The sequence below is a fragment of the Drosophila santomea genome, chromosome 3L (genome assembly GCF_016746245.2).
Source record: "Drosophila santomea strain STO CAGO 1482 chromosome 3L, Prin_Dsan_1.1, whole genome shotgun sequence".
In the NCBI taxonomy this organism is placed as follows: domain Eukaryota; kingdom Metazoa; phylum Arthropoda; class Insecta; order Diptera; family Drosophilidae; genus Drosophila; species Drosophila santomea.
The window spans coordinates 23,479,209-23,500,982 of NC_053018.2; the positions used below are offsets into that span (position 1 = coordinate 23,479,209).

General features: G+C 36.8%; 2 protein-coding genes and 1 long non-coding RNA gene across 6 annotated transcripts; all 3 read right to left on the bottom strand.

Moving 5' to 3' along the window:
- Nucleotides 1-3,235: 3,235 nt before the first annotated feature.
- LOC120448812 (catenin alpha-like) lies at nt 3,236-20,391 on the bottom strand. Of its 3 annotated transcripts, XM_039631009.1 has the most exons (4): nt 20,333-20,391; nt 4,387-4,562; nt 4,217-4,333; nt 3,236-4,157 (listed from the first exon to the last, which is right to left on the bottom strand). In XM_039631009.1, exons 1-4 carry the CDS (start codon nt 20,370-20,372, stop codon nt 3,993-3,995), a joined length of 498 nt encoding a protein of 165 aa, XP_039486943.1. In that variant the 5' UTR covers nt 20,373-20,391; the 3' UTR covers nt 3,236-3,992. The 3 variants fall into 3 exon arrangements, with proteins under 3 accessions (XP_039486943.1, XP_039486944.1, XP_039486945.1); XM_039631010.1 differs by lacking the exons at nt 4,387-4,562; nt 20,333-20,391 and adding an exon at nt 6,796-7,026; XM_039631011.2 differs by lacking the exons at nt 4,217-4,333; nt 4,387-4,562; nt 20,333-20,391 and adding exons at nt 6,641-6,741; nt 6,796-7,011.
- On the bottom strand, nt 6,915-13,753 carry LOC120448813 (catenin alpha-like). Of its 2 annotated transcripts, none has more exons than XM_039631013.2 (3): nt 13,519-13,753; nt 13,364-13,464; nt 6,915-7,036 (listed from the first exon to the last, which is right to left on the bottom strand). In XM_039631013.2, exons 1-3 carry the CDS (start codon nt 13,651-13,653, stop codon nt 7,030-7,032), a joined length of 243 nt encoding a protein of 80 aa, XP_039486947.1. In that variant the 5' UTR covers nt 13,654-13,753; the 3' UTR covers nt 6,915-7,029. The 2 variants fall into 2 exon arrangements, with proteins under 2 accessions (XP_039486947.1, XP_039486946.1); XM_039631012.2 differs by lacking the exon at nt 6,915-7,036 and adding an exon at nt 13,285-13,304 and having other exon boundaries at nt 13,519-13,752.
- On the bottom strand, nt 19,702-20,222 carry LOC120448814. Its single transcript, XR_005616146.1, has 3 exons — nt 20,157-20,222; nt 19,981-20,097; nt 19,702-19,920 (listed from the first exon to the last, which is right to left on the bottom strand). It is a non-coding gene; the product is annotated as an uncharacterized LOC120448814 (long non-coding RNA).
- Nucleotides 20,392-21,774: the final 1,383 nt, after the last annotated feature.

Here is a 21,774-nt window from a genome sequence, read left to right on the forward strand (position 1 = left end):
CCATACCACATAGCTCAATTGTTAATAACGCTGAAGTTGTTAACGTAATGACGGTATACGAAATATATGTCTTAAAAATCTCCCAGTTCTTGAAATTAGTTTCCTGACCAAACTATTTAATCTCTGTTTTCGCACTGGCCATTTTCCTGATGAATGGAAAGTCGCCAGAGTTGTACCTGGAAAACCTGCTAGTAGACCTGATAGTTACAGGCCGATTAGCTTGCTATGTGGCTTGTCAAAAATACTCAAAAAAGTACGATTGGTTGACTATTTGGATTCACACAGTGTGTTACCCTCTGTACAATATGGATTTAGATCTGGACTTAACTGCACAATTCCTTGTTCAAAACTCAAGAATTTCATAAAAGATAACTTAGAAAACAAACAATCAGTGGGGTTGGTTACACTTGACATTGAAGCTGCATTTGACACTGTTTGGCACGAGGGATTAGTGTACAAACTAATAACTATTGATGCGCCTTTATATCTTATACATACATATAATAAAAAACTTTCTCAAGCTAAGTTCATTATACCCGTTACTCGTAGAGTAAAAGGGTATACTAGATTCGTTGAAAAGTATGTAACAGGCAGAAGGAAGCGTTTCCGACCATATAAAGTACGAGTATATATTCTTGATCAGGATCAATAGCCGAGTCGATTTGGCCATGTCCGTCTGTCCGTCCGTCTGTCCGTCTGTCCGTCCGTCTGTCCGTCTGTCTGTCCGTATGAACGTCGAGATCTCAGGAACTACAAAAGCTAGAAAGTTGAGATTAAGCATACAGACTCCAGAGACATAGACGCAGCGCAAGTTTGTCGATTCAGGTTGCCACGCCCACTCTAACGCCCACAAACCGCCCAAAACTGCCACGCCCACACTTTTGAAAAATGTTTTGAAATTTTTTCATTTTTGTATTAGTCTTGTTATTTTCTATCGATTTACCAAACAACTTTTTGCCACGCCCACTGTAACGCCCTCAAACCGCCCAAAGCTGCTACGCCCACACTTTTGAAAAATATTTTGATATTTTTTCATTTTTATATTGGTCTTGTAAATTTCTATCGACTTGCCAAAGAACTTTTTGCCACGCCCACTATAACGCCTACAAACCGCCAAAAATTTTGTTTAAGACTCTCCTTCTCCCTTCCACTAGCTGAGTAACGGGTATCAGATAGTCGGGGAACTCGACTATAGCGTTCTCTCTTGTTTTATATTGATATTAATAGTGCCCATTCCACTCAACGACATATTTTGGCAGGAGTCCCGCAGGGTTCAGTCTTAGGGCCAATATTATTCAACATATATACGCATGATATACCTCAAGTATCTGATTGTTAGCTTTCCTTATTTGCTGACGATGCAGCCATTTACACCACCGTCCTTCTATACAATAGTATTAATAATTCTATGCCAAATTTTTTATATACACTCGAAAAATATTATTATAAATTGAAAATTTAAATTAACCCTAACAAAACCAGCGCCATCTTTTTCACCAAACGAAGAAAATCTTGATATATACCTAATAGTTGTTTGCATATATGTAATACTCCCATTGAATGGGCAAATAATATTAGATATTTAGGGATACACTTTGATAAAAGGCTCACTTTTCAATTTCATGTTGGTCATGCAATTGATAAAATAAATAAAACAATTCGCTTATTGTACCCTATTATAAATCGAAAATCAAAATTATCAAATTCTAATAAACTTATAATTTTTAAGACAATATTTAGGCCGTCTCTCATGTATGGAAGTTCCATCTGGGGTAAATCTGCTCCGGCACACATTAGGAAAATTCAAATATGTCAAAACAAATTACTTAAATTACTATTGAATTTGCTATATTATACAGGCACCTTATATTTACAAAGTATAGCTAATGTTCCAACTGTAAAACATTTAAATTTATACTCAAATTAGTTTTTAAGTTAGTTTGTTAAGAAAATTCAAATCAAGGGTTTTCTTCCCACTTTTCCTTGAAAATTTAAAATGTAAAAAAATTCCAGGACAATCAATTGTTTAAAAAAATGTAATATTATATCATAAGCTTTAGTGACTAAAATAAATTTTAAGGGAATATAAAGCACAATAAATAAAAAAAAAAATAACATAAAAATACTAGTGAGTTCGTGGAAATGGATCACTTGTCTGGAACCGGAAAAGAGCTAAACGAGGAGCTTCCAGGACAGGTTAGAAACACGAGAGCAGTTGTCTTCTTGATGCCAAGAATATGCAGCGGTTTCTAGGCAGCAGGACAAACCTTATAGTTCGGAAAAAGTTTTTTAACAGAACAGTCCTTAGCAGTATTTCTAGTGCGGGTTTCGAACAGTACAAGAGTGCTAAAGACAAGGATTGGGAAGTGCCGTATTTACGGAGGTGAAGGAAGTAGATTATCTATACAGGGTGGTATAGAGAAACATTTTAATATCCTGAGCGCTCTGGTTAAAAAAAAAACGACTATGTAGACCGCTCCCGAATAATAACAATGAATTTCTCCCAGCAGTTTGGCGTTACTTAACTAAAAAATTTTCAGCGTGATTGTAAACTATAGTGTGCACTTTTGAACGTATGAAGGTCGAGATCACAGGAACTATAAAAGCTCGAAGGTTGAGATTACCAGACTTGACCAATGTTGCCATGCCTACTGTAACGCTCACAAACTGGAACGCCCAAAACTGCTGCGCACACACTTTTGAATACATACATACTTATCAACGAATCTACAATACCCGTTTACTAGGTATAACTAGACAATTTAAAATTTTCAAATATGTCAAAAGTCTAGTATGTTTATAAATTAAACTTCTTTAAATTAACTTCTCTATTTTTTAAACCACACGAGGTCAAAAAATAACAGATGATCAGAAAAGGTTTTTATATGTATTTTTTATTATATTTTATAGGGTCGATTATTGTAATATAAGAATGTAATTGAAAAGATTGCAGCATTTAAATACGAGGGCTGCTATATATTTCTGGCCTAGACAATACTAAGGGTTGCCAGGTGCAATCTGACATTTCCATTGGAAAGTTTGACATTTTGTAGGATAACATCACCCAGAACGTTTTGTTATTTAATTGTAAATTGTTTTATTTACAGGGAATTAAAAAAATTCATTTGGGCCAAAAAATGAAATGAACTCGTGAACATTTTCGGGCGATCATTTTTCACAACCTTCGACGTGGATTATCACGACAAGAGTGTATTGATGAACTAAAATCTTTGTATGGCCGTAAAAAAGGTTTGTTCTCGTTGGATCCCGCACAATCTAACAATCGCTCAAAGAAAGGCTGAAAAAATACGATCGCGGTGCTTTAAATGACCTTTATAAGATCGTCACAGGTGACGAATCATTGATCTATCCGTATGATCCCGAAACAAGAGCTATCGACCGTGTGGGTCTTCCAAGACGAGCCAAATCCAACGAAAGTTGTTCGTGGAAGAAGCACTTCGAAGCAAATGGTAGCCTGTTTTTTTGGCAAAACTGGTCATGTGTGATACTGTTCCGCTTGAGCAAACACCATTTGTTTGCCTGAAGTCTTCGGAGAAATGGGAAAAACGACCATGAGAAGACGAATCATTGTGCATCATAACAATGCGAGCTCTTCTTACACATCGGCTCAACCAGCGCCTTTTTGACCGGCCAAAACGTCGAATTGATGGGTCATCCGCCGTACAACCCTGACTTGGCACTCAATGACTTTTTTTTTTTCTCACAGATTAAGAAAATAATGCGTGGTCAACAATTTTCCTCGCCAGGAGATGCTGTTGAAGCATCTCAATCGGAGTGGAAAAAGTGTTTCGAAAATTGGTTTGAGCGCATATGTTTTGAAAAACAATAAAACCATTTTCGTTGATAAATATTCGTATTTTCATTATAAGGCCAGAATTATATATAGCAGCCCTCGTAACCATAGATAAGCGCAATGATTTTAATACTACTTTGTTTATGGTAATTAATAGATATTGATAGAAAATCAATTTTTAAACAGCGTCAGCAGGACTTTGGAACTCAGATAATGCATGGATAGGGTTTTGAATCTTCTTTTGAGATCCCTTGCGAACTTTGGCTCGTACTTCTTCTGGTTTTTCCGGCCTGACCAAAGGTTTTTTTTCTGGTGCTTTCATTTTCCATACTACAATTGGGGACTATAAAAAAATGTAAATAGTTTAAGGCCGTCGATTTTTTTATTAACGAAGAAACTTACAGACACAGTTCCTTGCCTTGTATATTTTGTTGATGCCACATATGAGTACTTTACCGTTAATACAACGGCGTTCATTAAATTTTTAGCCGCTTGAATTAACGATGTAGCACTATCCAGCTATAAAAAAATCTTAAAATATCAGTTTTCATAAACTTTAATATTATACTGACCCCGGAAACAATAAGTTCACCGCTTATATTTTGAACATCTGCTTTTACTTTCGAAGTTATTTGAATTTGATGACAATATAGGGCAATGCGTTGCAAATACGCCAAGAGGTCCTTTTTTGTACTGCTTTCTGGACATTGCTCTGCTATTTCCCTGGTTAGTTTATCCAGCTTAGTACCAGCAACTTCTTTCATCCTTTCAGCGTCAAATGACCTTACTAAGGGCTTTGAGCTAGATATTGTTTTCTTGTCCATTTTGATTAATCAAATTTTTCTATTACGAAAAATAGGTTAATCACCACAGTTCATATTTTGGATATTGTTCTTATTATTTAACTCAAGCCAACAATAAGAGCGAGCGTGAGGTAAGCTCTAGCCCCTAGGGCAGAGAAGTAAAGTGCGCTTTGTACTCTGTAATCTGAGTTTAATTGCACCGATTATCGGACACCGCGTGGGCGATGTCTAAAAATAGATTTATAAGCCGAGCTCGAGATAAGAACACCCACGAGACCACTTGTTTTTTAGAGAATAGCTAATCAATCGACTTATCGCGACGAAAGCTGATAATACAATACCCGTTTACTAGGTATAACTAGACAATTTAAAATTTTCAAATATGTCAAAAGTCCAGTATGTTTATAAATTAAATTTCTTTAAACTAAACTTTTTTAAACTACACGAGGTCAAGAAATAACAAATGATCAGAAAAGGTTTTTATATGTATTTTTTATTATATTTTATAGGGTCGATTATTGTAATATAAGAATGTAATTGAATAGATTGCAGCATTTAAATACGAGGGCTGCTATATATTTCTGGCCTAGACAATACTAAGGGTTGCCAGGTGCAATCTGACATTTCCATTGGAAAGTTTGACATTTTGTAGGATAACATCACCCAGAACGTTTTGTTATTTAATTGTAAATTGTTTTATTTACAGGGAATTAAAAAAATTCATTTGGGCCAAAAAATGAAATGAACATTTTCGTGCGATCATTTTTCACAACTTTCGACGTGGATTATCACGACAAGAGTGTATCGATGAACTAAAATCTTTGTGTGGATCGTGTGGATTGGCTCGTGTGGATTGGTGTAAAGAAATGCTGAAAAAATACGATCGCGGTGCTTCAAATGACGATTATAAGATCGTCACAGGTGACGAATCATGAATCCTCGCCAGAAGATGCTTCAAGCATTGAAGCATTCAAAAACCATGTTTTGGAGGTGTCTCAATCGGAGTGGAAAAAGTGCTTCGAAAATTGGTTTGAGCGCATGCCAAATCGTACAAATCTTGATGGAGAATATTTTGAAAAACAATAAAACCATTTTCGTTGATAAATATTCGTATTTTTATTATAAGGCCAGAATTATAACGGGTGTTTTTTTTAGAGGTATAGAACTTTAAGTTGGCATTACTGTTCAAGATGGCGACCGATTTAACAGCTGTCAAGTGATTTATTCTCAGTTTGGTTTGGCAATTCGTCATGCGTGCTTACAAAATCCAACTCGTGCAAGAATTGAAACCAAACGATCATCAAGCAAGGCGTAGATTCGTCGAATGGGCCCAAAACGAGATTGCTGTTGTTCCCGATTTTTCATAAGCCTCCAAGATCTTGTGATTTAACACCGCTAGACTACTTTTTGTGGGGCTATGTAAAGTCATTGGTCTATGCGGATAAGCCACAAACGCTAAACCATTTGGAAGACAACATTCGCCGTGTTATTGCCGATATACGGCCAAATATTGGAAAAAGTCATTGCAAATTGGACGTCCAGATTGGACTACATCCGAGCCAGCCGTGGCGGTCATATGCCAGAAATCATATTTAAAATGTAATGCCACAAGATTATCTTTCATGTCAATAAAATTCATGTCAATCGAATAATCCATCGTTGTTTTATTGCAATTTAAAGTTCTATACCTCTAAAAAAAACACCCTATATATAGCAGCCCTCGTAACCATAGATAAGCGCAATGATTTTAATACTACTTTGTTTATGGTAATTAATAGAAATTGATAGAAAATCAATTTTTAAACAGCGTCAGCAGGACTTTGGAACTCAGATAATGCATGGATAGGGTTTTGAATCTTCTTTTGAGATCCCTTGCGAACTTTGGCTCGTACTTCTTCTGGTTTTTCCGGCCTGACCAAAGGTTTTTTTTCTGGTGCTTTTATTTTCCATACTACATTTGGGGACTATACAAAAATGTAAATAGTTTAATGCCGTCGATTTTTTTATTAATGAAGAAACTTACAGACACAGTTCCTTGCCTTGTACATATGAGTACTTTACCGTTAATACAACGGCGTTCATTAAATTTTTAGCCGCTTGAATTAACGATGTAGCACTATCCAGCTATAAAAAAAATCTTTAAATGTCAGTTTTCATCAACTTTAATATGATACTGACCCCGGAAACAATAAGTTCACCGCTTATATTTTGAACGTCTCCTTTTACTTTCGAAGTTATTTGAATTTGATGACAATATAGGACAATGCGTTGCAAATACGCCAAGAGGTCCTTTTTTATACTGCTTTCTGGGCATTGCTCTGCTATTTCCCTGGTTAGTTTATCCAGCTTAGTACCAGCTTCAGAATTTTTTTTAGCTGCGTTAATAACATCCATCGTAGTTTTTAAAGGACCTCATCCTCTGAAATAAAAAGTTCTCAATTAGATAAAATCAAATACAATTTTAGAAAGTCTTCCTTTAGTGAGTAGTTTTAGAAATGTTTTTGCATGTATTTTGAGATCTCGGGAACTTTTCATTTTTAGCCTGCACGTTGTCACACCCACAAGCCACCGACAAATGCCACGTTATTGCTGTGCTTAATGTCACATAAAAATTCCTTCCAAATTCTATCGGTATGCCCAAAAATTTGATTGCCACGCACACTTTAACGCCCACAAACCGCCCACAGCTGCCGCGCTCAGTTTAAATAAATGTGTTGAAGTTGGTTCTTTTCATTATGTCTTGTAAATTTCTATCGATTTGCCAAACAACATTTTTCTACGCCCACTCTTACACCCACAAACCGCCAAAAACTGCCACGCTGCAAAAAAAAGCATTTGTTAGGGCTTGTGAAGGGCTGGCCGCATACTAATTGCGTATAATAGAAAAAAACCCCAAGGCACTAAGGTCCACATCTAAATTTTTTTGGCATAAAGTCGAGTTTTTGATCTTAATATATAGTTGTTTTCTTATTTTAATTTTAAAGTAAATACATCATACATTAAAAAATGTTAATTAAAAGTTTTAAAAGCGGCACAAAAACTTTAGTCATTAATATCTTCCCAAATGTAACTACACGCTTGAAAATAAAATATCAATTATACTTGATGAAACCTGCAAGACACCACAGCAAATGGGACGTCCAAACTTATCGTATACAAATGCGGGTACAAGATTTAAAAGGAAATTGGCATCTGAGCTTGCAAATGAAAATAATTGTGACGAAAATCTTCTTGCACATGCTGCAGCACTCTCTGCAAAGAAACAAAGCAAGAGGGCCACGGCTTTTAAACCATAACAACACCCGAATACTCAACTGAATCGAGAAAGCAATTTGATATACAAAAACCCATTCCACTTACACCCGATGAAGCTTTGACTTTTCTTCTAGAAAATTAACATTTATCAAACCAATAGTATAGTAATGGAAGTAATTACAATGCCGTCCTGTAAATATAAACGTAATGGAAACCTCTGCCCAAGTATCATTACAAATCCTTTTGGATTATACTGAAATGAAACTAATATGCAGCTATGGATTTGATGGTTGAACGGGTCCTTCAATACACAAGCAGAAGTTCACTACCGAAACACCTGGCCAACAGCTTTCAGATCACTCCAGTTTTATTACTTCTGTTATATGCTTAAAAAATGAACTTTTTTGAAAACAACATATGGAATAATAGAAAACCGCAATCTATACGATTTTGCAGACCCCTAAAAGTATAACTAGTAAAAGAAACCCGTTACTCAGCTAGTGGAAGTGCGAAGGAGAGTCTTGGCGGTTTGTGGGCGTTAGAGTGGGCGTGGCAAAAAGTTTTTTATGCAAATCGATAGAAATTTACAAGACCAATACAAAAATTAAAAAATATCAAAACGTTTTTCAAAATTGTGGCGTGGCAGTTTTGGGCGGTTTGTGAGCGTTAGAGTGGGCGTGGCAAAAAGTTTTTTGCCGAATCGATAGAAATTTACAAGACCAATAGAAAATGAAAAAATATCAAATTATTTTTCAAAACTGTGGGCGTGGCAGTTTTGGGCCGTTTGTGGGCATTAGAGTGGGTGTGGCAACATGAATCGATAAATATGCGCTGCTTCTATGTCTCTGGAGTCTGTAGGCTTAATAACAACTTTGTTTGACAGACGGACGGACATGGCCAGATTGACTCGGCTATTGATCCTGATCAAGAATATATATTCTTTATATGGTCGGAAACGCTTCCTTCTGCCTGTTACATACTCTTCAACAAATCAAGTAAACCTATTTACTCTTCGAGTAACGGGTATAAAAAACAAATAGGAAATTCATTGTACTTACTTGAGGACCTAAACGGGAGAGAGCTTGGCACCTTTCTACACCATGGATATTTCGGAATGCAGAAGCTTATCACCCGTACATCAGTGCCTAGCGAAATATCTATAGGCCTCGCGTAAGTCAATATCACTTGGAAACTCGTTATGCGGCTTCCGCCTCAGCAGGAGCCCCGATTTAGCAAAAGTCTGGGTATACTTAGTTTCAAGTTATTTTGCTGTATGGATCCTGTGGTATCACAGGATACCACATGGTTTTGGGTATCAGCCTTGTAATTGAAGTTACCTTCAGACACAGGTTGCCATACCGGGAACCAGTCACGCACGCTTCCTAACGCGGCCTAACCAAGTCATGCCTTTTAATTTATTCTATCACTTTCGGATTAGAGTTAAAATAAGTATAAGTAACTTATGACATTAACGTGTAATCTACTTATGTGTAGGATGACTAGGTTTATAGTGTATTTTTCCATGCATAATTTAAGATCACCTCGGATTAAGTCTTCAAGCCTTTAGACTAAGTGAGAATCTCAGTAAGTACGGCATTTCCGCTCGCTCTAAGCATTATTGTTTATGTTGCCCCAAGAAGCTCCCGTCCGAATAAGAAATAAGTTCAAGATTTGTAGTTTGAAGTTAGAAATAAGAGCTGTGCAGTAATTATTCAGAGATAATAGGATGATATTGGGAGTTAGATTGTAGGGGAATAGATACATGTAGCTGGAATTTAAATCGGAATTTTAATGAAGAATATATAATGAAACAAAAAAAATAGGAAACACGTATCGAAATGTTAACAAAGATTTTCAAAAGTTGATAATTAAATCACAAAAATAATGTAGAGAACTGTTGATTTATTTTAAGGTCACCTGAGGAAGGAACGGTGTTCACAAATGGCGAAAGCAAGACGGAATTAAATATATTTCTAGGAAGGCGTGTATAGACCGGAAGAAACCACCATCTAAGCTTCCCTCCATGCAGTTGCTCAGATACAATTAAATTATATTGTCAGAGTTTAATTTCGGTACAATATCATTATGACGGCTGCTAACCACGTGCTGCCGTCACTTCCACATCTGTACTAGTTCCGCCAAAATTCCGATTCTGCACGCCGTTGCACCTCAGAAAACGCATGATGCGACGTAGATCCCATTTTTGATGCTTAGTGGTCAAGGTTTGGATGGTCGTTGTCTGCCGATTTGTCCATATTCCCATAACTCGTAACTTCTATAGACACTATTATAAGAACGGATGACGTAGTAATCAATTTTTCTTATTTTAATGGCATTTGCTGAGTGACTGAGTGAGTTTAAAGTCATCTCAGTTCGCTTACATAAATAATTAATCCACTGCAGTGCACGCCCAAGCCCAAGGAGTTGATAGAGGTTCATCAATCCAGCGAACTTGTACGATAGGTGAAGTTGTAAAGGGTCAAAGTATGTTAACCTATACTAGTGAGTTCGTGGAAATGGATCACTTGTCTGGAACCGGAAAAGACCTAAACGAGGAGCTTCGAACTGTAGTATTGCTGTCGAACCTTCCAGGACAGGTTAGAACCACGAGAGCAGTTGTCTTCTTTCGATGTTCTCACCGTATTGTTAAAGGAAAAAAGGAACAAAGTCAGGAAACTAATAGACATTGTACGTTTCAATTACGGTAAAAAGACGCATAAAATCACAGTATTCGAGTGATGCCAAAAATATGGCAAGAATATGTTTAAGAAAACGCGGTTAATCGCCAAAGGAGCCTGCTAAAGGAGATCAATGTGGTGATTAGACATCAAAACGGCTCATGATTTGTAAAGAGGAGCTTTTGAAAAAAATGGGGAAAACAGACAACACATCGGGATGGCCAATCATGCATTTCTTGATTTTAAAAGCTTTGTACACAGCTTTGTGTACAGCTTTCAAAAATGTTCGGTTCGTATCTAACACGACAAGAATCTTTATGTCAGTAAACAGTGCTTTGCAGAACAGATGCAAAGTAATTTGTGATATATGAAACACAATATGGAGAATTCATACTTGATATCGGGCGAAGTAAGTGTTTGGCGATGATAACTGTAGATTCGGTCACTTAAATTTCTTTGTGATGAAAGGATTGTATTAAATGGAATTGTATTTATGTACCAACAAATATTAGCTGCTGTCCAGTCCAGGAGAGTTTTTGTATACTTTCTGAGTGGAACGAACGAAGTGCTGTCGAAGCTAATCGATTTTAAGAGGCTGGTTGAGCAAACAGGCTCAAACATCTACAGAGTGATGACGGAGAAGAATTTGTCAGTAAGCTGTTCGTCGAATGTCTTAAGTATCACGGGATTTCGCGGCCGCTAAAAATACCAAAACGGAGTTGCGGATGGGTCTAATCGGTGGAGCTGATGGAGATGTCTAGGTGCTTTGAGTCCACGTGGGAATAGCAAATGCGTTTTGGGGAGAAGCAGTAAACATATCGGTTTATTTGGGAAAAAGATCTTCTACCAGCGCAGTAGAGGTCAAGACTCCCATGGCAGCATGAAAGGATAGGAACCATTCTGTTTGTCATCTAAAGGTGGTCGGATCTGATGCAGTTGCTCTGGACAAGGGTCCAAGGAAGGGTAGCCAGATTAACTCCAAAACAAGGAAAACATGGTTTGCATAGGCTGAAGCGGTTTCTAGCCAGCAGGACAAACCTTATAGTTCGGAAAAAGTTTTTTAACAGAACAGTCTTTGGCAGTATTTCTAGTGCGGGTTTCGAACAGTTCAAGAGTGCTAAAGACAAGGATTGGGAAGTGACGTATTTACGAAGGTAAAGGAAGTTGATCGCCGAGAACCTTGGTCGACCCCAAGATGATCTATACAGGGTGGTACAAAGAAACAATTTAATATCCTGAGCGCTCTGGTTAAAAAAAAAACGACTATGTAGACCGCTACCGAATGATAACAACGAATTTCTCCCAGCAGTTTGGCGTTACTTAACTAAAAACTTTTTTGCGTGATTGTAGACTAATAGTGTGCACTTTTGAACGTATGAAGGTCGAGATCACAGGAACTATAAAAGCTCGAAGGTTGAGATTACCAGAGTTGACCAATGTTGCCATGCCTACTGTAACGCTCACAAACCGGAACGCACAAAACTGCTGCGCACACACTTTTGAAAAATGTTTTAACATTTTTTCAATTTTATTTTAGTTTTCTAAACTATGTCATGAATTTGTTTTAATATTTGTAAGCGTGCATGCATTAAGGAAGGGTGTAGAAAATATGAAGTCCGTATCTATCCTCTAGAAGCAATGCACGCTTGTCAATGTACAGTACAGATATCGTCAGGCTATAGGTTTAGAAAATATTCCCTTCCCCTTTACTCACACACGGTGTATTTATTCTTGTCTTGTAATACTTTCAACATAAGTCTACCTGTTACATACTTATCAACGAATCTACAATACCCGTTTACTAGGTATAACTAGACAATTTAAAATTTTCAAATATGTCAAAAGTCCAGTATGTTTATAAATTAAACTCCTTTAAATTAACTTCTCTATTTTTTAAACTACACGAGGTCAAGATGATCAGAATTATAACGGGTGTTTTTTTTAGAGGTATAGAACTTTAAGTTGGCATTACTGTTCAAGATGGCGACCGATTTAACAGCTGTCAAGTGATTTATTCTCAGTTTGGTTTGGCAATTCGTCATGCGTGCTTACAAAATCCAACTCGTGCAAGAATTGAAACCAAACGATCATCAAGCAAGGCGTAGATTCGTCGAATGGGCCCAAAACGAGATTGCTGTTGTTCCCGATTTTTCATAAGCCTCCAAGATCTTGTGATTTAACACCGCTAGACTACTTTTTGTGGGGCTATGTAAAGTCATTGGTCTATGCGGATAAGCCACAAACGCTAAACCATTTGGAAGACAACATTCGCCGTGTTATTGCCGATATACGGCCAAATATTGGAAAAAGTCATTGCAAATTGGACGTCCAGATTGGACTACATCCGAGCCAGCCGTGGCGGTCATATGCCAGAAATCATATTTAAAATGTAATGCCACAAGATTATCTTTCAGGTCAATAAAATTCATGTCAATCGAATAATCCATCGTTGTTTTATTGCAATTTAAAGTTCTATACCTCTAAAAAAAACACCCTATATATAGCAGCCCTCGTAACCATAGATAAGCGCAATGATTTTAATACTACTTTGTTTATGGTAATTAATAGAAATTGATAGAAAATCAATTTTTAAACAGCGTCAGCAGGACTTTGGAACTCAGATAATGCATGGATAGGGTTTTGAATCTTCTTTTGAGATCCCTTGCGAACTTTGGCTCGTACTTCTTCTGGTTTTTCCGGCCTGACCATAGGTTTTTTTTCTGGTGCTTTTATTTTCCATACTACATTTGGGGACTATACAAAAATGTAAATAGTTTAATGCCGTCGATTTTTTTATTAATGAAGAAACTTACAGACACAGTTCCTTGCCTTGTACATATGAGTACTTTACCGTTAATACAACGGCGTTCATTAAATTTTTAGCCGCTTGAATTAACGATGTAGCACTATCCAGCTATAAAAAAAATCTTTAAATGTCAGTTTTCATCAACTTTAATATGATACTGACCCCGGAAACAATAAGTTCACCGCTTATATTTTGAACGTCTCCTTTTACTTCGAAGTTATTTGAATTTGATGACAATATAGGACAATGCGTTGCAAATACGCCAAGAGGTCCTTTTTTATACTGCTTTCTGGGCATTGCTCTGCTATTTCCCTGGTTAGTTTATCCAGCTTAGTACCAGCTTCAGAATTTTTTTTAGCTGCGTTAATAACATCCATCGTAGTTTTTAAAGGACCTCATCCTCTGAAATAAAAAGTTCTCAATTAGATAAAATCAAATACAATTTTAGAAAGTCTTCCTTTAGTGAGTAGTTTTAGAAATGTTTTTGCATGTATTTTGAGATCTCGGGAACTTTTCATTTTTAGCCTGCACGTTGTCACACCCACAAGCCACCGACAAATGCCACGTTATTGCTGTGCTTAATGTCACATAAAAATTCCTTCCAAATTCTATCGGTATGCCCAAAAATTTGATTGCCACGCACACTTTAACGCCCACAAACCGCCCACAGCTGCCGCGCTCAGTTTAAATAAATGTGTTGAAGTTGGTTCTTTTCATTATGTCTTGTAAATTTCTATCGATTTGCCAAACAACATTTTTCTACGCCCACTCTTACACCCACAAACCGCCAAAAACTGCCACGCTGCAAAAAAAGCATTTGTTAGGGCTTGTAAAGGGCTGGCCGCATACTAATTGCGTATAATAGAAAAAAACCCCAAGGCACTAAGGTCCACATCTAAATTTTTTTGGCATAAAGTCGAGTTTTTGATCTTAATATATAGTTGTTTTCTTATTTTAATTTTAAAGTAAATACATCATACATTAAAAAATGTTAATTAAAAGTTTTAAAAGCGGCACAAAAACTTTAGTCATTAATATCTTCCCAAATGTAACTACACGCTTGAAAATAAAATATCAATTATACTTGATGAAACCTGCAAGACACCACAGCAAATGGGACGTCCAAACTTATCGTATACAAATGCGGGTACAAGATTTAAAAGGAAATTGGCATCTGAGCTTGCAAATGAAAATAATTGTGACGAAAATCTTCTTGCACATGCTGCAGCACTCTCTGCAAAGAAACAAAGCAAGAGGGCCACGGCTTTTAAACCATAACAACACCCGAATACTCAACTGAATCGAGAAAGCAATTTGATATACAAAAACCCATTCCACTTACACCCGATGAAGCTTTGACTTTTCTTCTAGAAAATTAACATTTATCAAACCAATAGTATAGTAATGGAAGTAATTACAATGCCGTCCTGTAAATATAAACGTAATGGAAACCTCTGCCCAAGTATCATTACAAATCCTTTTGGATTATACTGAAATGAAACTAATATGCAGCTATGGATTTGATGGTTGAACGGGTCCTTCAATACACAAGCAGAAGTTCACTACCGAAACACCTGGCCAACAGCTTTCAGATCACTCCAGTTTTATTACTTCTGTTATATGCTTAAAAAATGAACTTTTTTGAAAACAACATATGGAATAATAGAAAACCGCAATCTATACGATTTTGCAGACCCCTAAAAGTATAACTAGTAAAAGAAACTACGGCCCACATAATGATGGAAAAGAACCTTTTAGATTCGCAAATAAATAATCTCTAATTTGATACCCGTTACTCAGCTAGTGGAAGTGCGAAGGAGAGTCTTGGCGGTTTGTGGGCGTTAGAGTGGGCGTGGCAAAAAGTTTTTTATGCAAATCGATAGAAATTTACAAGACCAATACAAAAATTAAAAAATATCAAAACGTTTTTCAAAATTGTGGGCGTGGCAGTTTTGGGCGGTTTGTGAGCGTTAGAGTGGGCGTGGCAAAAAGTTTTTTGGCGAATCGATAGAAATTTACAAGACCAATAGAAAAATGAAAAAATATCAAATTATTTTTCAAAACTGTGGGCGTGGCAGTTTTGGGCCGTTTGTGGGCATTAGAGTGGGTGTGGCAACATGAATCGATAAATATGCGCTGCTTCTATGTCTCTGGAGTCTGTAGGCTTAATAACAACTTTGTTTGACAGACGGACGGACATGGCCAGATTGACTCGGCTATTGATCCTGATCAAGAATATATATTCTTTATATGGTCGGAAACGCTTCCTTCTGCCTGTTACATACTCTTCAACAAATCAAGTAAACCTATTTACTCTTCGAGTAACGGGTATAAAAAACAAATAGGAAATTCATTGTACTTACTTGAGGACCTAAACGGGAGAGAGCTTGGCACCTTTCTACACCATGGATATTTCGGAATGCAGAAGCTTATCACCCGTACATCAGTGCCTAGCGAAATATCTATAGGCCTCGCGTAAGTCAATATCACTTGGAAACTCGTTATGCGGCTTCCGCCTCAGCAGGAGCCCCGGTATACTTAGGTATACTTAGTTTCAAGTTATTTTGCTGTATGGATCCTGTGGTATCACAGGATACCAAATGGTTTTGGGTATCAGCCTTGTAATTGAAGTTACCTTCAGACACAGGTTGCCATACCGGGAACCAGTCACGCACGCTTCCTAACGCGGCCTAACCAAGTCATGCCTTTTAATTTATTCTATCACTTTCGGATTAGAGTTAAAATAAGTATAAGTAACTTATGACATTAACGTGTAATCTACTTATGTGTAGGATGACTAGGTTTATAGTGTATTTTTCCATGCATAATTTAAGATCACCTCGGATTAAGTCTTCAAGGCTTTAGACTAAGTGAGAATCTCAGTAAGTACGGCATTGCCGATCGCTCTAAGCATTATTGTTTATGTTGCCCCAAGAAGCTCTCGTCCGAATAAGAAATAAGTTCAAGATTTGTAGTTTGAAGTTAGAAATAAGAGCTGTGCAGTAATTATTCAGAGATAATAGGATGATATTGGGAGTTAGATTGTAGGGGAATAGATACATGTAGCTGGAATTTAAATCGGAATTTTAATGAAGAATATATAATGAAACAAAAAAAATAGGAAACACGTATCGAAATGTTAACAAAGATTTTCAAAAGTTGATAATTAAATCACAAAAATAATGTAGAGAACTGTTGATTTATTTTAAGGTCACCTGAGGAAGGAACGGTGTTCACAAATGGCGAAAGCAAGACGGAATTAAATATATTTCTAGGAAGGCGTGTATAGACCGGAAGAAACCACCATCTAAGCTTCCCTCCATGCAGTTGCTCAGATACAATTAAATTATATTATGTCAGAGTTTAATTTCGGTACAATATCATTATGACGGCTGCTAACCACGTGCTGCCGTCACTTCCACATCTGTACTAGTTCCGCCAAAATTCCGATTCTGCACGCCGTTGCACCTCAGAAAACGCATGATGCGACGTAGATCCCATTTTTGATGCTTAGGTTTGCTCAAGGTTTGGATGGTCGTTGTCTGCCGATTTGTCCATATTCCCATAACTCGTAACTTCTATAGACACTATTATAAGAACGGATGACGTAGTAATCAATTTTTCTTATTTTAATGGCATTTGCTGAGTGACTGAGTGAGTTTAAAGTCATCTCAGTTCGCTTACATAAATAATTAATCCACTGCAGTGCACGCCCAAGCCCAAGGAGTTGATAGAGGTTCATCAATCCAGCGAACTTGTACGATAGGTGAAGTTGTAAAGGGTCAAAGTATGTTAACCTATACTAGTGAGTTCGTGGAAATGGATCACTTGTCTGGAACCGGAAAAGACCTAAACGAGGAGCTTCGAACTGTAGTATTGCTGTCGAACCTTCCAGGACAGGTTAGAACCACGAGAGCAGTTGTCTTCTTTCGATGTTCTCACCGTATTGTTAAAGGAAAAAAGGAACAAAGTCAGGAAACTAATAGACATTGTACGTTTCAATTACGGTAAAAAGACGCATAAAATCACAGTATTCGAGTGATGCCAAAAATATGGCAAGAATATGTTTAAGAAAACGCGGTTAATCGCCAAAGGAGCCTGCTAAAGGAGATCAATGTGGTGATTAGACATCAAAACGGCTCATGATTTGTAAAGAGGAGCTTTTGAAAAAAATGGGGAAAACAGACAACACATCGGGATGGCCAATCATGCATTTCTTGATTTTAAAAGCTTTGTACACAGCTTTGTGTACAGCTTTCAAAAATGTTCGGTTCGTATCTAACACGACAAGAATCTTTATGTCAGTAAACAGTGCTTTGCAGAACAGATGCAAAGTAATTTGTGATATATGAAACACAATATGGAGAATTCATACTTGATATCGGGCGAAGTAAGTGTTTGGCGATGATAACTGTAGATTCGGTCACTTAAATTTCTTTGTGATGAAAGGATTGTATTAAATGGAATTGTATTTATGTACCAACAAATATTAGCTGCTGTCCAGTCCAGGAGAGTTTTTGTATACTTTCTGAGTGGAACGAACGAAGTGCTGTCGAAGCTAATCGATTTTAAGAGGCTGGTTGAGCAAACAGGCTCAAACATCTACAGAGTGATGACGGAGAAGAATTTGTCAGTAAGCTGTTCGTCGAATGTCTTAAGTATCACGGGATTTCGCGGCCGCTAAAAATACCAAAACGGAGTTGCGGATGGGTCTAATCGGTGGAGCTGATGGAGATGTCTAGGTGCTTTGAGTCCACGTGGGAATAGCAAATGCGTTTTGGGGAGAAGCAGTAAACATATCGGTTTATTTGGGAAAAAGATCTTCTACCAGCGCAGTAGAGGTCATGACTCCCATGGCAGCATGAAAGGATAGGAACCATTGTGTTTGTCATCTAAAGGTGGTCGGATCTGATGCAGTTGCTCTGGACAAGGGTCCAAGGAAGGGTAGCCAGATTAACTCCAAAACAAGGAAAACATGGTTTGCATAGGCTGCAGCGGTTTCTAGCCAGCAGGACAAACCTTATAGTTCGGAAAAAGTTTTTTAACAGAACAGCCTTTGGCAGTATTTCTAGTGCGGGTTTCGAACAGTTCAAGAGTGCTAAAGACAAGGATTGGGAAGTGACGTATTTACGAAGGTAAAGGAAGTTGATCGCCGAGAACCTTGGTCGACCCCAAGATGATCTATACAGGGTGGTACAAAGAAACAATTTAATATCCTGAGCGCTCTGGTTAAAAAAAAACGACTATGTAGACCGCTACCGAATGATAACAACGAATTTCTCCCAGCAGTTTGGCGTTACTTAACTAAAAACTTTTTTGCGTGATTGTAGACTAATAGTGTGCACTTTTGAACGTATGAAGGTCGAGATCACAGGAACTATAAAAGCTCGAAGGTTGAGATTACCAGAGTTGACCAATGTTGCCATGCCTACTGTAACGCTCACAAACCGGAACGCACAAAACTGCTGCGCACACACTTTTGAAAAATGTTTTAACATTTTTTCAATTTTATTTTAGTTTTCTAAACTATGTCATGAATTTGTTTTAATATTTGTAAGCGTGCATGCATTAAGGAAGGGTGTAGAAAATATGAAGTCCGTATCTATCCTCTAGAAGCAATGCACGCTTGTCAATGTACAGTACAGATATCGTCAGGCTATAGGTTTAGAAAATATTCCCTTCCCCTTTACTCACACACGGTGTATTTATTCTTGTCTTGTAATACTTTCAACATAAGTCTACCTGTTACATACTTATCAACGAATCTACAATACCCGTTTACTAGGTATAACTAGACAATTTAAAATTTTCAAATATGTCAAAAGTCCAGTATGTTTATAAATTAAACTCCTTTAAATTAACTTCTCTATTTTTTAAACTACACGAGGTCAAGATGATCAGAATTATAACGGTGTTTTTTAGAGTATAGAATTTAATTGGCATTACTGTTCAAGATGCGACCGATTTAACAGCTGTCAGTGATTTATTCTCAGTTGTTTGCAATCGTCATGCGTGCTTACAAAATCAACTCGTGCAAGAATGAAACCAAACGATCATCAACAAGGCGTAGATTCGTCGAATGGCCAAAACGAATTCTGTTCCGATTTTCATAAGCTCAAACTTGATTTAAACCGCTAGATATTTTGTGGTAGTAAATCATTGTCTATGGATAAGCCACAAACGCAAACCATTTGGAAGACAACATTGTTATGCGATTACGGCCAAATTGGAAAAAGTCATTGCAATTGAGTCAGATGGACTACATCCGAGCAGCCGTGCGGTCATATGCCAAATCATATTAATGTAATGCACAAGTATATCCTGTAACATAGATAAGCGCAATGATTTTAATACTACTTTGTTTATGGTAATTAATAGAAATTGATAGAAAATCAATTTTTAAACAGCGTCAGCAGGACTTTGGAACTCAGATAATGCATGGATAGGGTTTTGAATCTTCTTTTGAGATCCCTTGCGAACTTTGGCTCGTACTTCTTCTGGTTTTTCCGGCCTGACCAAAGGTTTTTTTTCTGGTGCTTTTATTTTCCATACTACAATTGGGGACTATACAAAAATGTAAATAGTTTAATGCCGTCGATTTTTTTTATTAATGAAGAAACTTACAGACACAGTTCCTTGCCTTGTATAATTTGTTGATGCCACATATGAGTACTTTACCGTTAATACAACGGCGTTCATTAAATTTTTAGCCGCTTGAATTAACGATGTAGCACTATGCAGCTATAAAAAAATTGTTTTGTTTAAATGTCAGTTTTCATCAACTTTAATATGATACTGACCCCGGAAACAATAAGTTCACCGCTTATATTTTGAACATCTGCTTTTACTTTCGAAGTTATTTGAATTTGATAACAATATAGGGCAATGCGTTGCAAATACGCCAATAGGTCCTTTTTCGTACTGCTTTCTGGGCAATGCTCTGCTATTTCCCTGGTTAGATTATCCAGCTTAGTACCAGCTTCAGAAATTTTTTTAGCTGCGTTAATAACATCCATCGTAGTTTTTAAAGGACCTCATCCTCTGAAATAAAAAGTTCTCAATTAGATAAAATCAAAAACAATTTTAGAAAGTCTTCCTTTAGTGAGTAGTTTTAGAAATGTTTTTGCATGTATTTTGAGATCTCGGGAACTTTTCATTTTTAGCCTGCACGTTGTCACACCCACAAACCACCGACAAATGCCACGTTATTTGCTGTGCTTAATGTCACATAAAAATTCCTTCCAAATTCTATCGGTATGCCCAAAAATTTGATTGCCACGCACACTTTAACGCCCACAAACCGCCCACAGCTGCCGCGCTCAGTTTAAATAAATGTGTTGAAGTTGGTTCTTTTCATTATGTCTTGTAAATTTCTATCGATTTGCCAAACAACTTTTTTTACGCCCACGCTTAAAAAATGAACTTTTTTGAAAACAATAGAACACCGCAATCTATACGATTTTGCAGACCCCTAAAAGTATAACTAGTAAAAGAAACTACGGCCCTGTAAAGGATGCAAATGGGAAGACTTTACTTGCGAGTTGATAATTTCAAACTGAATCTTTATTTTCTAAGTCCTAGCTTAGGTAGCTAACATGAAATTTACATATTCTAATCTTACCTCTAACTAGACCAACGCAGTGGCCATCTGTTCCCCAGATGTATAAACTTGTCTTAAGTGCAGGAATTTTCCACTGCAAGATATCCCTTATCTTCAAGGAAATGCTACGTGATCGCTTGCATCTTTATTTAAGGGATGAAACCCACGCAGGAGTTCGTTGTTTATCCCAGATATCTATATCCTATCGCTCAGGCGTTGTTTATTTTTAGATAAGGCATTACTGTAGCGTTTCACTAGCTATACATACATTTCTTATGTAAATCCTTTTATATATTCATGTTCGTCTGAACATTCTGCCAAGGGCCGGCAAAAGTTGATGTATATTTAAATTAGTTGCATTATAAAAATAGTGGACTGTATTTATTTTATTCGATATAATTTTTTTTGCAACCAATATTTTTGTAAAGGCCCAAGTTACTTGGCTTATTATCTTTTGTTTACAATTTTAGTTTATTATTTTCTTATTTTAAATTAACAAATCATATTAAATTTTAATTTATTTGAAATAGTTCTGCTTTAATCTCTTATACATTTTTTCTTTTCGAATCAACGATATAGTGAACTGTATTTTTGTCTATATATATGTTTTCTTAATAATTTTATTGTTTATATCAACAGCTCACACTACTGACAATGGGCCTGCGAAGGTTATTGCTTGCAATCTTTGTTGAATAGCACATTTTCGTATAAAATATATTATTAATACTACCATTATTATTAAAGCAATAATTAATCCAGCATGTCCGGAAATATGATGGAAATCTAAGTCCTTTAATTTCTGATGATGCTTCTTCATA